Source organism: Pavona decussata, unplaced genomic scaffold (genome assembly GCF_977016875.1).
Source record: "Pavona decussata unplaced genomic scaffold, jaPavDecu1.1 SCAFFOLD_366, whole genome shotgun sequence".
In the NCBI taxonomy this organism is placed as follows: domain Eukaryota; kingdom Metazoa; phylum Cnidaria; class Anthozoa; order Scleractinia; family Agariciidae; genus Pavona; species Pavona decussata.
This window is the reverse complement of record NW_028145742.1, coordinates 1,357,501-1,371,879: the sequence shown is the minus strand read 5'-3', so window position 1 is coordinate 1,371,879 and position 14,379 is coordinate 1,357,501. Positions and strand designations below refer to the sequence as shown.

General features: G+C 41.0%; 2 protein-coding genes and 1 long non-coding RNA gene across 3 annotated transcripts in view; 2 read left to right on the top strand and 1 right to left on the bottom strand.

Moving 5' to 3' along the window:
• The first annotated feature begins 565 nt into the window (after nt 1-565).
• LOC146452638 (uncharacterized) lies at nt 566-3,872 on the top strand. The gene is made up of 5 exons (XM_085097427.1): nt 566-622; nt 1,391-1,478; nt 1,640-1,809; nt 3,033-3,152; nt 3,686-3,872. The coding sequence occupies exons 2-5, from the start codon at nt 1,403-1,405 to the stop codon at nt 3,806-3,808; spliced, it is 489 nt and encodes a 162-aa protein (XP_084953553.1). The 5' UTR covers nt 566-622; nt 1,391-1,402; the 3' UTR covers nt 3,809-3,872.
• Nucleotides 3,873-4,612: 740 nt separating this feature from the next.
• LOC146452635 (transcriptional adapter 2-alpha-like) overlaps nt 4,613-14,379 on the top strand; it is a 23,904-nt gene continuing 14,137 nt past the window's right edge. The window contains exons 1-10 of the mRNA XM_085097321.1: nt 4,613-4,667; nt 4,749-4,861; nt 5,777-5,836; nt 6,101-6,192; nt 8,849-8,889; nt 8,973-9,035; nt 9,204-9,263; nt 9,863-9,951; nt 10,722-10,794; nt 10,998-11,061. Of these exons, the coding sequence (XP_084953447.1) occupies nt 4,649-4,667; nt 4,749-4,861; nt 5,777-5,836; nt 6,101-6,192; nt 8,849-8,889; nt 8,973-9,035; nt 9,204-9,263; nt 9,863-9,951; nt 10,722-10,794; nt 10,998-11,061 (674 nt within the window). The 5' untranslated portion in view covers nt 4,613-4,648. The remainder of the gene's footprint in view (nt 4,668-4,748; nt 4,862-5,776; nt 5,837-6,100; nt 6,193-8,848; nt 8,890-8,972; nt 9,036-9,203; nt 9,264-9,862; nt 9,952-10,721; nt 10,795-10,997; nt 11,062-14,379) is intronic.
• LOC146452637 (uncharacterized) lies at nt 6,735-8,505 on the bottom strand. Its single transcript, XR_014859639.1, has 3 exons — nt 8,126-8,505; nt 7,468-8,031; nt 6,735-7,011 (listed from the first exon to the last, which is right to left on the bottom strand). It is a non-coding gene; the product is annotated as an uncharacterized LOC146452637 (long non-coding RNA).

The window sequence follows — 14,379 nt, the reverse complement described above, 5'->3', positions numbered from 1 at the left end:
TCCTTTTGGCTTTAAGGAGAACATTTATCAGTTTCTCATTGCCTTGGAATCTGACAGTTCGTCTATAATTACAGGAGAATGGTTGTTTTTAATAAACGATTCCACTTATCTTAATCTTGATCTTAATCTAAAGAAATGTCCGCGTTAGTGGGGCTATGTTTGAACCTTAATCCTAATTAGGGAACTTAGACGGAAACGAAAACGTGACTTGAGATATTACTTCACTTTATTTGGGCCGACTTCGCGATTATTTCAATTCAACTCATCCAACTTGCACAAAAACGGCGAACTACCCAGGGACCAAACTGGTAGGCAAGGTGTTCGAGCTAAGAAAGAAATGAAAACTTCCCCTTTTGCCCACGTTCTCCACAAAACTTTAATTTGGTTGGCTCGTCGTTGTTTTGCAGAGGACAACAAAGAAATGTACATAAATTTAAAACGCACGTGAGAAGTTACACGAGAGCTTTCCTCTTTTAGGAGGTGTCTGCCTTTTTATTTGGTTGACTCTCAAGGCGTTGGCAAAGGGAACTGTGCTCGAGCATCAAATGATATAATTATTCTACGTCATAAAGAACGGCTTTAGCTTCACGATCAAAATTCCTTTGTCGTCTCTAAGATTCAGGTAAGTTATGAAGGTGTTTTAGTTTTTCCTTTTATAAATTCAACGAAACCTCTGTCAATCTCACTACAGGGCGCGTGAACCAGCCCTTGAACCGGCACAAAATAGCAAAGTAGTGTTCACTAACTACTGAAACGACTTAAGTTCTTTCAGCTGGCAAACTGTGCTTGTTTACAACGAAAAAAAAACATGTATTTATTATAGTTTAACTTTTTCTCTGGCTTGGGCAAACTGTCACCTAATTTTGTTAAATAGGGAGCCGTTTTATCAACGACGACGGCGACGGCAGCGAAAACGTCAGTCACTTTTAAATTCACGTTTGTTTTTTTTTTAAACCTCGTCACGACCGATTATTCCAACTCGCTTTAAATGTCAAATGTAGGTGAAATTTCCTGCTGTTGAATTCTAGGAGACCGCACCCACGTTAGAAAGAGAAAGAAAAATTCGTTGTTGTGCGTTTACGTCCTCCATAAAACGTGCCGTCGGGAAATTTCACGTCCTAGTCGTGCAGTGACGGCAAAGAAATGTATCAAAAAGTGTAATGCACGTGTAGAGTTGTTGTTTTGGTTATTAAGCCGATTGATTTTTTGACGTTCTTGTTGCCGTCGCCGTCGTCGTTACTCCTTGAAAGCTCCCAGGAAAAGATGAAACTGATCATATCAATTGCTTCTTAGTGTTGTTGCTCTCTCAGTGCTGATGAGGCTTAGCTCTGCTGACATCTAACACACTTTTAGTCGGCAACAATTTCACACATCCATTTTAAACTCACAGGAAAGTTCTTAAATGATGATATTTGAAAGTGCCACTGGGATGTTTGACTGTGATTACCTCAACAGTGACGAGAGGCGTGAACTGTGTGGTAAGTTTGGCAACCTCGTTCCCATGATCTCTCTTTTCCCGGAAACGAGGTTGGTAAGTTTGGTCGTCAGTCTTATATGTTGATTTGTCAGTCAGCTCGAGATCTTTGTACGTTGTCGAATAAGATTCTTCTAGTAACAATTTTGATTCAATTTTTCCCAGACTTCCTTTTACAGAAGATGGAACACGAGAACCACCTTCTGATTGTAGAGAACAAAAATCTAAAGAATAAAATGAAGAACATGGAAAATCAAATGCAAGACATAAAGGATACTTTGAGCGTAGAGGAATTCCAATGCAATCTTTTGACAGAAAACTTACACTCAAAACTGGTAAGATCAGGTAGACGTGAAAACTGCAAAGGACCGCGAACGATAATGCTGTCAGTTGACGTAGGATCTACAAGAGACCTAATCAGCCAAAAATAAACTGTAACACAAACTGCAAGGCTGATACTACGTGAAAGAGTTGACTTTGCGAGACAACAACCCGACAGAAACCGACAAAACAGGGCTGCAACCGTGGACAGCTGTTTCGTTCTTATTGGAACTCGTCAGCACGGTGTAGCAGTTCTATATGAAACCAGCGACAGAGCCAGCTCAAATAAAATGCAACAAAACCCATGTCCTATCAAGTTTCGTACTTTGAACCTGCCCGCTCCCCGAATCACGCGTTGCCACACCACGTGCCTCAGGGAGAAAGCAGACAAAGCATCGAATTCCTGTCTCGCAAAGTCAACTGAATGTAGATGGCCAAAACCATCTTAACATTGAAACGCATGGACAAAACCATGCTTTTTAAGATCAGGTAACTGAAAAAAGTGCAGTTATTGTAATGAGTAATTATGTCTGTCTGGAGCACATCGTCTTTCTGCTGCTCTAAGTTCTCGGTGTTGACATCAAATTGTGGAAGGACATCGCAGATGACCGAAGTAGGTCCCCCAGGTGGGAAAGTATTGTCCAGCGCCAGCTAAAGACAGAATCCATAAGCCAGTTGAAGACAGATGAACCGTCGAAGGGAGGCGAAAGTCTGTCAGCTTGTCAGAGACCACATTTCGGACATGGCTACCTGCAGGACAGACTGTTATCCCACATCGGCCGCCTCAGCCAAACCAGACGCTGTGCCAGCTGCAGTTTTTCTGACCACTGGGGTGCACTAAGGTCGGGCGAACTGGATCTTCTTGGAGGCGAACTTGGTTAACTGTGGGGCGAACTCGGTTATATGTGGGGCGAACTTCAACAGGGCGAAACCACCGACATTCACCCAGGGTCGACATGGTCGACTGGTGGTGAAGGCCTACAAAGCATTTAGTGATGAAAATTGACCAGGATACTTTCATTATCTTTTGTAAGCCTGACGTAGATTACAAAATGGTCCCTGCAGCTGATTAGCACATAAATTGCTGTAGATTTGTCCCCAACATGTTTTATCCAAAAAGTAATTGTCACACCGTTGCACTTTATAGACAGGTTGGGGCAATCTAGTCCACGTATATACCGGGAACTGATAAACATCTGTCCTAGCTGTGCTGTCCGTGATGTTTTCGCTTTTACAGAAAGAGGGACGCGAATCTAGGATCAGAGAAGACAAGCTTTGCTATGAAATACAATTACTTCAATCTAAATTGTGTAAAGAGACATTGAGAAACTCGGTATTGAAAGAAAGACTCGCACAAGTAAGTATTACCATTTCAGGCCGTCAAACAGTGGAGAATGGCTGTATTAGTCGTATTAATAGAGGTCGCACCTTCTGTAAGTCCCGGAAATTGCTCCCCAATGATTTACGCAGGCGTGACCTCTACTTACAAGGTACATTGAAGAGGGAGAGAATAATTACGCTAACAGTTCGTCATTATCGACCCATTTTAAACAGCCCGGAGATTTCATCATCATCATCATCATCATCAACGTCGTCGTCGTGACATCCTACATCATCATGATCATCATCATCATCATCATCATCATCATCATCATCATCATCATTATCATCATCATCATTATTTTCACCACCACCATCATCATTATCATAATCATCAATATAAAAAAATTATCATAATCATTATCGTCGTCGTGGTTACGGCAACCTGGAGATTCTCATCATCATCATTATCATCATCATCATCTGAGACCATCACCCGCACGACACCTGTGGGTAGTGTGTAAGGACGATTTAGGGTTCGTTTGTTTGTTTTTTTTTTCCTTTTTTTAGGCCACTTCAGAGAAGACACCTTCCAAGGCGTTTAATCAAAGGTTGTGTGACGTGATTTGCCGATTGAGGCGTGTGGTAGGAAGAAGGCGTAATTCAGTTGCGGATGGGAAGAAAGATTTATAACACTGTTGTTTAATTTTGCTAATGTAAAGAAATGTTCATTAAAGAAGCCATTTATGGATGTGTATCTGTGCCAGTCTCGTATTGCGTGTGCAGTTCAGACGAATCTGAATTTGGTAGAGCCGAAGTCAGTAAGCGTAGCCGTTTCTTTTTGAACCAGATATTTTGTGAAAGTTTTGACACAGATTTAACTTTATACTATACTATATATAATGGATAGTAGCTCAGGTGAAAATAAAAAGAAAATATGACAAAATGGCGTTTAAACCAGCCAGAACACACCAAAGGACAACGAAGTAAAGGCAAAAAGTATTCATTTTCTATTATTTCCAGTTTTCTCTGGCAACTCTGTCCGACGAGAATCTCAACAATGTGACCTATGCGAACCACTGAATTCCACTCAATCGCAGATCTGCTAATTTCACGTGAAAATTCCCCGAAATTTGGCTCTTTAATGCACAGGAAAACCAAGGAAGCCTTACTCTAGAATACTGAATTACTCTAGATATATGCCACTAAGATCCTACAGGTTCAATTCTGTAAATAACCTTGTCTCAGATACCGCGTTTCACCAGACGAGTGGCTCAATTTTCTCAGCAGGGCCAAACTAAACAACTTATTTACCAAGTTGGTATGCTCGTTCTACAAATTATCACTTTCTTTTGTCTCAAAGACTAGAATTTTCTCCCCCCCTTCCTCCCCACCCCCACCTTTGGATCGGTGACTGGTCATTTGGCCTGGCCTGTTGTGGGGGAGGGGATGGGGAGAAAGGTCCCTGCTAATTTGCGCGGAGTCTGGGTTCTCGTTCCAGTCTCTAACACTAAAGACGCGCGTGTATCAAAAATGGCTGTTCTCGTGGAAGGTTCGTCTGACATATTTTTTTAAAAACATTGTATGTGTGTTTTGTTTTTCGATAAATTTTAAGAAAATTCCGTTTCCTTAGAGAGTCAGCTAGCCAGTGATGATGTCTCAGAGTGCTTGGTTTGCCACGGAGTCTTAAAAGAGCCATTTGTTAAGTGCAGTAGCTGTGTGGCAAAAGTGGAACTTTGTTTAGAGGTCAGTATTATTGTAAGTGTAAATTGCTTTGGCTGTTTTGTCTCTTCATCTTGAAACAGATAACAGGTGTAAAAAAGTGAAAGTAAAGTTCTTTATCTCCTCCCCATGCAAATGGCTTTAAAAGCCTGACTGCCATTCAGCTTGAAAAAAGTATTTGGTCAGTTATAAGCTAAAGAAAGGGAGTAACTGCACAATACCCCGCCTCACTTAGCTCTTCCCCACAAATTGTCGCTGTGTGGCTACACAGTGAGAAAGCCTACCCCTCCCCTCCTATTTCATGGAGTATATTTTAAAAGTGGGCACATAGCTACCCAGTTACACAGTGAAAGAACATTCGTTTTGTGGTCACGTACTAAAGTATGAGACACAGTCATATTTGTATTGGCTATTTCTTTGTGTTACAAGTTGGAGGAAAGGGGTGACTTTCTCACTGCAAAGCTGTATAGCCGCTATTTTTGGGGGAAGAGCTTCAGAGTGGTGCGGTATAGACCTTTGTCACTCGGTGGCCATGTTGAGTCTCAGGAGAATAAAAAGCATTGTTTTTGCATGGCAAGCCTTGCACTGAATTTGTGTCTGGGCGAGGCCTGCCGTGCAAAAACAAAACTTTTTGTTCCTCTAAGACTCAACATGGCCCTGCGTGAAGTCAAGAGTTACGCCTGATTAGGTTATGTGCTCATAGCAGGAAAACTGGAATACTGAAGAACAACACAGAATACCAGTACAGCCCTTACCAAGGTGTTCAGATATTCCTTGTCTGGCCAGCCAGTCCAAAAAAGCCCCAAGTCACACAATCTAGTAGTCATGAATGATCATGTGCTTAGGTTGGTTACTGTTAATATAAAGTAATCTACTGTCAGAAGTACAAGCTGATATAAAATGGAGTGGGATTTATTGGTAGTATTTGTTTTCATTCAGTGTTTCTCAAGAGGAGCTGAGGAAAGAGATCACCGGAATGACCACTGCTATGAAATAGTTGTAAGTACAACTGGATATGAAAAAACTGTGCTGATGCAATTTTTGTTACAGTGCAACAAACTCAACTGAGGCCACCGAAAAAAAAACTGACACTTTGAAATTTAAAAAAATGTTCTTGTTTTTGATTGGTTTACAAACTACCAAAGCCAGACTTCTTTGTTGTAAACGTGACCTGTGATTGGCTGATGAATGTTGGGTGGCCTTGGTTGAGTTTGTTGCACTGTAAAATTAATTTTCCTCTTCTTTGTTTCACCACTTGTCCAGAGCAATAATTTTCCGGTTTTGGAAAAGAGTTGGAATGCTCAAGAAGAAATCAACCTCTTAGATGGTATCTCTGATTGTGGATTTCAAAATTGGTGAGATTTTAGGCTTACTTTTAAATTATAGGTGATTTTACAGGTAATTTTCAAGAAGAGTGAACATATGGTTTAATTTAAGTTTATTTCAGTGTTTGTTAAAACAAGGCCTTGCTGTGAGCAAACAAAATTTTTGCCATTGTTTAGACCTGGAGTCGTGTGGACACAAGTTTATTCGCTTAACCTGATTGAATGATTAGGGTTTACTATATTGATACCAGTATGTCTTTCAAACCAGTACAAGTTTGACCCAATTCTCTCTTGTGTCTCTGTATTCGTTCACATGATAATCAGGGTTGTAGCTAAGAAATTTGTCTGCCGGTTAGCTGAGAAATTGAGCCGGCTAAAGAAGGCGCGAAGTGCCTTCTGCAGTCGGCTTAGCCGACGAAGGGGTAGGTATGGGAGAGGGTCGCCCCCTCCAATTAGGGGGGTATGGGGGGCCTCCCTAGGAAATTTTGAAAATTTTGATTCAATTTGGTGCACTCTGGTGAAATCTAGGGGCTCTTTTATGCAAAAAGAAACAACCATTAAAGAGAAGGTCAGCTGTGGTGCCGCAGTTTGAAACGTGTGGTACAGAGATTCACCCTGAATTTATTCAAAATTTTCTCCCTCGCTTTTACGTTTCCTTATTTCCTTCGTGTGGTTTTCGTTGTTTGGCGTTCCTTGAACTCTCTACCAGGTCTGTTCACTGTGCCCCTAAGGAGAATGACAGACCTTCTGAGCAGACAGTGCTTTGGTTTAGTTCAGTTTGTCAATCTATGCTGTTTTCTTAATTCTATTTTTAGTGAGCTCACTAGAAGAATGGTTCTTTATTTAACCCTTTAATCCCTAAGAGTGCCAATTGGCACATAATTCCATAACTCTTTCAATATTTGACAGATTTCTATGAATTTTTGACACGGAGATGGTCTTGTGAAGATCTACTCATTAAAAGGATAAAAACTTTACCACCCCCATAACTTTTCAACTTTTCCCCCCTAGAAGTTGTGGGTCTTAATACATCTCTCACATTAATGAACATGTTGAGAACTGCAAAGTTATAGTTTAGAGGTATACCTAATATACACAAGGATATTTGGGACTATTTTGAACTTTAACATTTTTAAGTTTTAAGGCCATTTATCTCAAAGCCATAACTTTTCTCATTCATAATTATATCAGTTATGAACTACACTCGCGAGTAGCTTTAAAATGGTATACCATACATGGACATTGAGTCTGTAGTCTTGGATCTGGAGAAAATGTCGTTTTGCCTTAGGGGTTAAAGGGTTAAACACGGTAAAATCCATCATGAATATAAAAATTAGAAATAACCTAACTCTCCTAAACAAAATTCAAAACCTAACTACAATTAATCTAATCTAACTAAAACCTGTTTTTCATGAATGCTGTGTATACTCTAACATTAAAAATGAAAATACGTGCATAAGATTTTCAATATTTACTTAACATTAAAGTAATGAGAACGAAAGCTACATCGCTTTCCATTCGTTCCGAAAAGATAAGTGCTTTTAAGTTTGCACTAGAATATCAGAAAATTGATTCTTATAAACGTTTAGAACTGCAAAAAAAAGAGCTGTCCACACGGTCGTTTAGCTGTTCATCCAGTTTCGCGGGTTCGTTCACTCGGTTTCTCGTTCGTTCGTTTTCGCTGGCGAGCATTCGGCGGACCGTTTACGTTTCTGGTTTTTGGTTTCTGGTTTGTTCAGTTGTTCCTCCGTTTGCCCAGTTCTTCTTGCTATTCATGGGCGTAAACATGTTATAAACAATAAAATTTAACCAGTGAAGTTCCTTCATGTTTTTTTTCTCTGTCATGCTACAGAGAAAGACTTCTTCCTTCTTAGTCTCCTTCGCAGCCGTTATTAGGGTCATCACGCAATGCTCCTGGGGAGGAGCGTTGCGTGACGACCCTAATAACGGCTGCGAAGGAGACTACTTCTTTCTCCGATCTGACACAAATACCTGGTAACAAAATCGTTCCCAATCTTTCGCAACGCCTTGAATGCGGGGGCTACCAAGCTTCGTGTTGACAAGATGGCGGACGCAGAAAACGGCAAGAGGACACGGTAAACAAGTCCTCAAAACAAGACTTTATTTCAATTACTTTATGGCATCGATACTCAAGGTAGTCAGGAGTTTATTGAACCTTTTCACTTAAAATATATTATTCTAAATCGAACCATTGCTAGTGGGTAACTAAAGAACTGTTCATTGCCCTTTTAACCGAGTGTTTGCCACCCAAAATTCAGCCGGCGATGACCTCTTTTCCAGCCGGCGAATTTCGCCGGCAGCCGGCGCTTAGCGACAACCCTGGATAATGATCCAAAATCCCACGTTGGTATGATTTATAGTGTCATACTGGTGCAAGACCCTTAAAAATCACTTTATTTAAGTGTCAATGTATTTAGCGCAGAGCAATAATTGGGGGCACTATCCAGATCGAATTGTACAGTACTAGTATGAAAATTCATACTGACCAGTGGCTGGGGTGAATGGGTGTGACTTTTCATTACAGAATAAAACTCATGCTACTTTTAACATACCGGTAGTTTGTGTGAAAGTGGAATAAAATTTTTTCTTGCATGAGAATGAATGTCATATTGATGTCATCTAAACACCGCCTTAGTAAATTCTATATCTTATGTTGTTAATGTAGGAAAGAGGTTGCCAAACAAGTTCAGAGTAAAACAGAGCAAGGTAAGTCCATTTTTTTTTTTTCAGAATACAAAAATGTAAGTAGTGTTTTTTATCTAGAGCGTTATTTATGTTTTACTCTTTAGAATGTGAGGAGCATTATATGAGATGCTACATTGATGATCCTTGTAAAGCTCTCCAGATCCCAGGTACAGTAACCGTGAAGGAGAAATGACATCTGAATTATAGAATGATATCTTTTAGTACAGCCCACAGTCAATTTTATGAGACATTAAGTTACAAATTTTATAGTCCATTCGCTGCATTTCTTGACATTCTTTGTTTGACTTACGTTACACTTTGTGTTTGTTTGTCAGAGCTGAGGTCAGCTGCTGTCTGTTCGCCATCACCTTCCACTGCTGGTATTCCTTTTAAAGGTACCCATTAGTTAAAGTAGACAGCCGAATTATCTTCATTTGTTCAATGTAGAGAGCATAGTTTCAAAATGTAGGTAAAAAAGTGATTGTTTGTACATAATTTTTATCCACTGAGAACCAAAGAAAAGGTGATGTAGTTTTACATGCTGCTTTCATATGTCGCATGTCGCATATTATCACTAGGTTTTAAGGAATGTCGGTAACCAAATTGTAATAGGTTCAAAGTCCCTCTGTCCCAGTTCAGGTCGATCTCACTGATCAACGATGAATGAAAGCAAAAAATGTTCACAAAACATTGTAAAATAATTTTATGTTTCATTCAAAATTCATCGACATGGGACTGCAATATGAATGAATGACTAAAAGTGCAAGAATCAGGTGTGATCACCAGCATGTTCAAAACAAATTCCCATTGGGAGGAGTAGCTCTCAAAGTTCAGTACTAGGGTAAAACTTTACAAAAATTTTATTTGCTCTCCTGCTTTAATAAGTGTGTGACTGTAGTTTAAGAGAAGGAAGCAAGCTTGCTAGGTGAGGTTTTCTTTCTTCAGTTGATAATTTAATTGTGCAACTGTTGTGGACTTCATTGTGTTTTCATAGTATCTGAAGACCCTCCTCGTCCTCCAATGGATTCAACAAGAAGTTTTGAAATGTCTGGATATATGCCATGCAGGGGAGATTTTGATGTGGTATGAAATCAATTTTACTTCTAAAGTTATGCATTTGTTTTTGTATGTTTCGCAGTAGTGTGTAGTAATTTAACAAATCAGGTGGGTGTGTTTGAACGTAGAAAAAAGTGTTTCCTTGTGATGAATTCTTCACTGATCATAAATGACATGTATTGAAATTTTGTGGAAAAGTTTATGCCTTGATTGGATGTGAAGAGTCTGTTTCTTTGTCTCAAGATATCACGCAGCTTGTGTTGTGATATATTTAATAATTATTCCACGAGCACGCGTTGGATATGAGATGATAGATAGGCAATGAGGCGGGTAGCGCAGAGTTGGCTATAATCATCTCATATCCTAAAAAGCGCAAGTGGAATAATTGTTTTATTAAAAATGATCAAGAAATATTGCTAGATCTTACTGAATTTGCTGTGCAAGAATAACCAGAAGACAATTTAATGGTGGCCATTTCTCGGCCATGGTTTAATGGCTCATATACCATAGCCGCTAAGCCAATCAAATCCCTTGAATTGCATTATACAATGATTCAGTTTTTAATAATTAAAGTTATTGTATACCTATGTAACGCACATGTCTGAGTGGAAAGTGGTAAGGTATCTAATCTGGGGCTAAGATGTTCACAGGTCAGCACCAGATTATATCAGGATAGCTTAGAGTCACTGATGAAGCAAGGGGCGTTATTGCTTTTAATTGGGGAGCAATGTTGCGTAAACAGTAGTTGAAATTTACCTTGAACTGTAATCCAGTAGTTGACATCTTTCATTTGATAGGAGTATGACAACTATGCTGAGGTTGACATCAAAGAAATTGAGTTTGATTCCTCTGATTCAAACATTCTTCAAGGTAAGAAGGCTTGAATTTCAGATTGAACATGGAATGTTTGAATTCTTGCTATCTGGTGGATTTGGTGTGTTTTGCTGTTGAGGAATAGATGTTATCTCAGCAAGAACAAAAAAAATTAATGACACCTTCAGTTTTATTACAAGATCTTTTAATTTATGGTCATCCATTAGAGAGTTGTAAAAATTCACTTTGTATCATTGCAGAACTTAAACTTGCTGCTATTGAAATCTTCCTTTCAAGGCTCCGTCAGAGATTCTACAGAAAACGGTAAGTGTCCATCTTTGTCTCAAAACTCCATTATGAGCGCTTTCAATATGTTTTAGAAATGTTATCCTCATTATCTCTAGAACACAATATTTGTACATTCATTCTACTGTCTGTTGAGGCACCTTTTCATAGAACTGGTTGCCTGCATCCCATGTCTGCTTCCCAGAGTTACTGCTTTTTATGGCAGACATCTCAACCATTTTGAACTGGTCTAAGTGCATCCATACTGGAGAGAAATGTATGTTTGGTTATCAACAGAGTTGATAACTAAAAGTAAATTTCTCCACCATAAAGAGATTTGAATGCTGATGTTTTGATAGACTGTTCACAGTCCCCTATTTTTTGATGGGATTTTCGAGACTCATATGCTTCAATCGAACTCCCACCATCTTGGTTTAACTGCAAAGGCAGCCTGGGGAGAGTGTCTAAACTACAGAGGGGAGCGGGAATGGGGAGGCGGCAGAAAAACTCAACATACCCTGACTAGGGCCCAGTAGTATATAGTGTTCCAGTTTAGCCCGCCCGTGCCCATGTGCGGTCTTTCCAAGATGGCTGCCAATAAAAGTTTGAGAAAATGTGATGTCATGGGTCATCATTGTGGCCCACACCACCATGCGCCACCTCAGCCGGCGCCCATGGTCCCTCCTAGCGTGGTGCCGAACCCTAAGTGCCCATAGAGCCCTAACACTAAGGTGCCCACCCTAAGGCGCCCATATAGCCCTAGCGTGGCGCTGAAGGCCGCGTTGAAGAACCCTTAGCCTAAGCCTAACCGTGGCGCCGAGCCCTAAGTGGTGGCTTAAGCCTAACTAAGCCTATGGCCTGGTCTCCCGTGGTGCCGAAGAACCCTAATGGTGTCGAACCCCAACTGCAGTGGAACGAACCCCAACGAAGGCTAACACGAGGGCGCCTTAGTTGAAGCCTAAGCCTAGAGCCTGAAACGCGGCCAAACGCGGAGCACCTTACTCGTGCGGCTGCCAAAGCTCAAATGAGCTGAACGTAGGTACGCTTTGGCTTTTATAAGCCTTATGAAGCCACAGAGGCCTGAAAGGTGCGGCCAAGCGCGGAGCAGCACAGCCTGAGGCTAACGACGTAGCAACACTTGACTGACCTTCACTGGCGTGGCAGAAAAGCCTCGCACTTGGCTGACCTTGGCTGACATGAGCCACCCCCGCCGGCCGCTGACGTGGGCCGCGCCCGCATGCTGCACTGACCCGCACTGGACGGACCTGCGGGCTGCGCGCGCGAGCTGATTTTTTTTCCCTGCCGAAAAAAAACAAAGCCAGAGACTGTATCGTGTAAGTTCCATTGTTTAGTTTTTTATAAATATTTCAGGTCCAGGGTGGTGGGTCTGCCACACAGTAGTGGTGATAGAGTCGTGGTGAGTGTGGTGGTTGCCATTCATGACCCGGTGGAAAATGGATGAGTACGTGATGTGGATGTGGTAGTTTCCAGATGTGCATAAGTGGGGAATTTGTCGGCAAATGATGTTTGTGATCGTGCACTAATAAGCAATGACAGATGTAACAGGGTTCGAAGTTAAGGTGAATGGAATGCCAGCCCCATTTTAGTTGGCCTTATTATCTATGTCTATCCCAAAAAACAAAACTGTAGACGTGCGAGTGTCTTGGTGATCTAATGGTGAAGACGCTGAGTTGTAAGCTCAAAGAGTTGGGTAGTTTCTTTTATTTGATTTTTTTCTCTCTTAAGCTGCCTACTCTAATGTCCCTCTTAAAAAAAAAAGTTTACAGCAGAGAGGTTATGAGATCTAAGCGTTCGATTTGCTGCGAGTCCGTGTCAAAAGCACATGTGAACCATGGACATGATTCGTTTTCAGAAACTCGAGGTCGACTTGCCTTTTTTTTTTGTTTTTTAGGCGGCTTTTTTCTTTTTTCAGATTGGTTGATTTTTTGTCTTGGTTCTTTGTTCTGTAGATTCGTTGGTACTCTTGGATTTTTTTCTTGTGACATTGTTTATAACGTTTCTGATATATTCGGCTTCTGGTTCTGTTTAACTCGCGATTTTTCTCTCGATAACGACGTTCCCATACACGAATCTTCTCCTGGTTTCGATGGCGATAGGCCTGGGCGACTTGTCTTATATGTTTGACATTTTTCTTTAGATACAATTTTCTCCGATTTAACGCTTCATTCATCTTTTAAACTTGTAGCGCTTAGAGTGGAAAACAAGATGACACGCCCCTTGTCTTGAATGTTGTAATGGGAGGAACTTATATTTGACAAAATTTGGGGTGGCACTGACGTCAGACCACCCCTCGAGTTTCACACATCAGCGAAAAAAAAGCGCCATTGTTTTTTTTGGTGACAAAATTTTGGGTGGCACTGACGTCAGACCACCCCCTCAATTTTCACGCATCAGCGAGAAAAAAAAGCGCAATTTTTCTTTTTGTTGTTTTATAAAATAATAGAAAGTGGTATTTAGAGGTTGAGTCAAGATGGCTGCTGCACAGTCAGTTCCTTCAGAAGTTGAGAAATCGGAGCTGGAAGATCCAGTCAAAGAGGTGATTCGTTGGGTGGTGAAGGCCCTTCTCCAGGAAGAAGAGCGGGCCCTCGTATCTGACATGCTCGAGTACTGCAACAATTTGTCTCGTCACCTGTTGAAACACCTCTCGGAGCTGGCAGGGCGAGCGGCCGACATGACGAGATTTGGGGATAGTTTTAAGGCCGGTTGGCGGGAGTGGAAGAAGCGAGGTGAGCAGCGAGAGGAATCTTCCTTTGCCATGTTCTTCAACGCCATGAACGTTGGGTCTTCCCGATCGTTAAAAAAAAGACAAGAATGAGACAATGTAATCTGTGACTAATTATTACTTTAATAAAAAAAAACACTTGTAAGTTTGTTCGAAGCTTAGTAACCAGGCATTAAATTGGACGAGGAAAACTGGGCAGGGAAAGTCCCAAACTAGAACCCAGGCCCATCACTGACGCATGGAATGCCTGGAGGTATAAAATTGTTTAAAAACGAAAAGGCGTGTTGTTCGTCGCTGTTTTGGGTGAAAAACTTCTTTAAAATGATCGATCTCTTCGCTATTTTTGCTTCTGAGCATGGTAATGCAGTTGGTTTCTCGCTTATATGAAGCAATTTTCTTGTTTTATGCGGAAAAATGCCCCAAGGATGCGGAGGATGCAGAAGTAGGCGAATTATGCGGATCCGCACAACCGCATCCTGTCAGATGCTCTGTAATATCAGACTTGTTCATGCAACATTTTACACGGGAAACGTGCACCGGCAAAAAAGCCTCGAACAAGCAAGAATTTCTACCTACCACTTTTAAATGAGGCACATTCGTGCTGCAAAAAATTT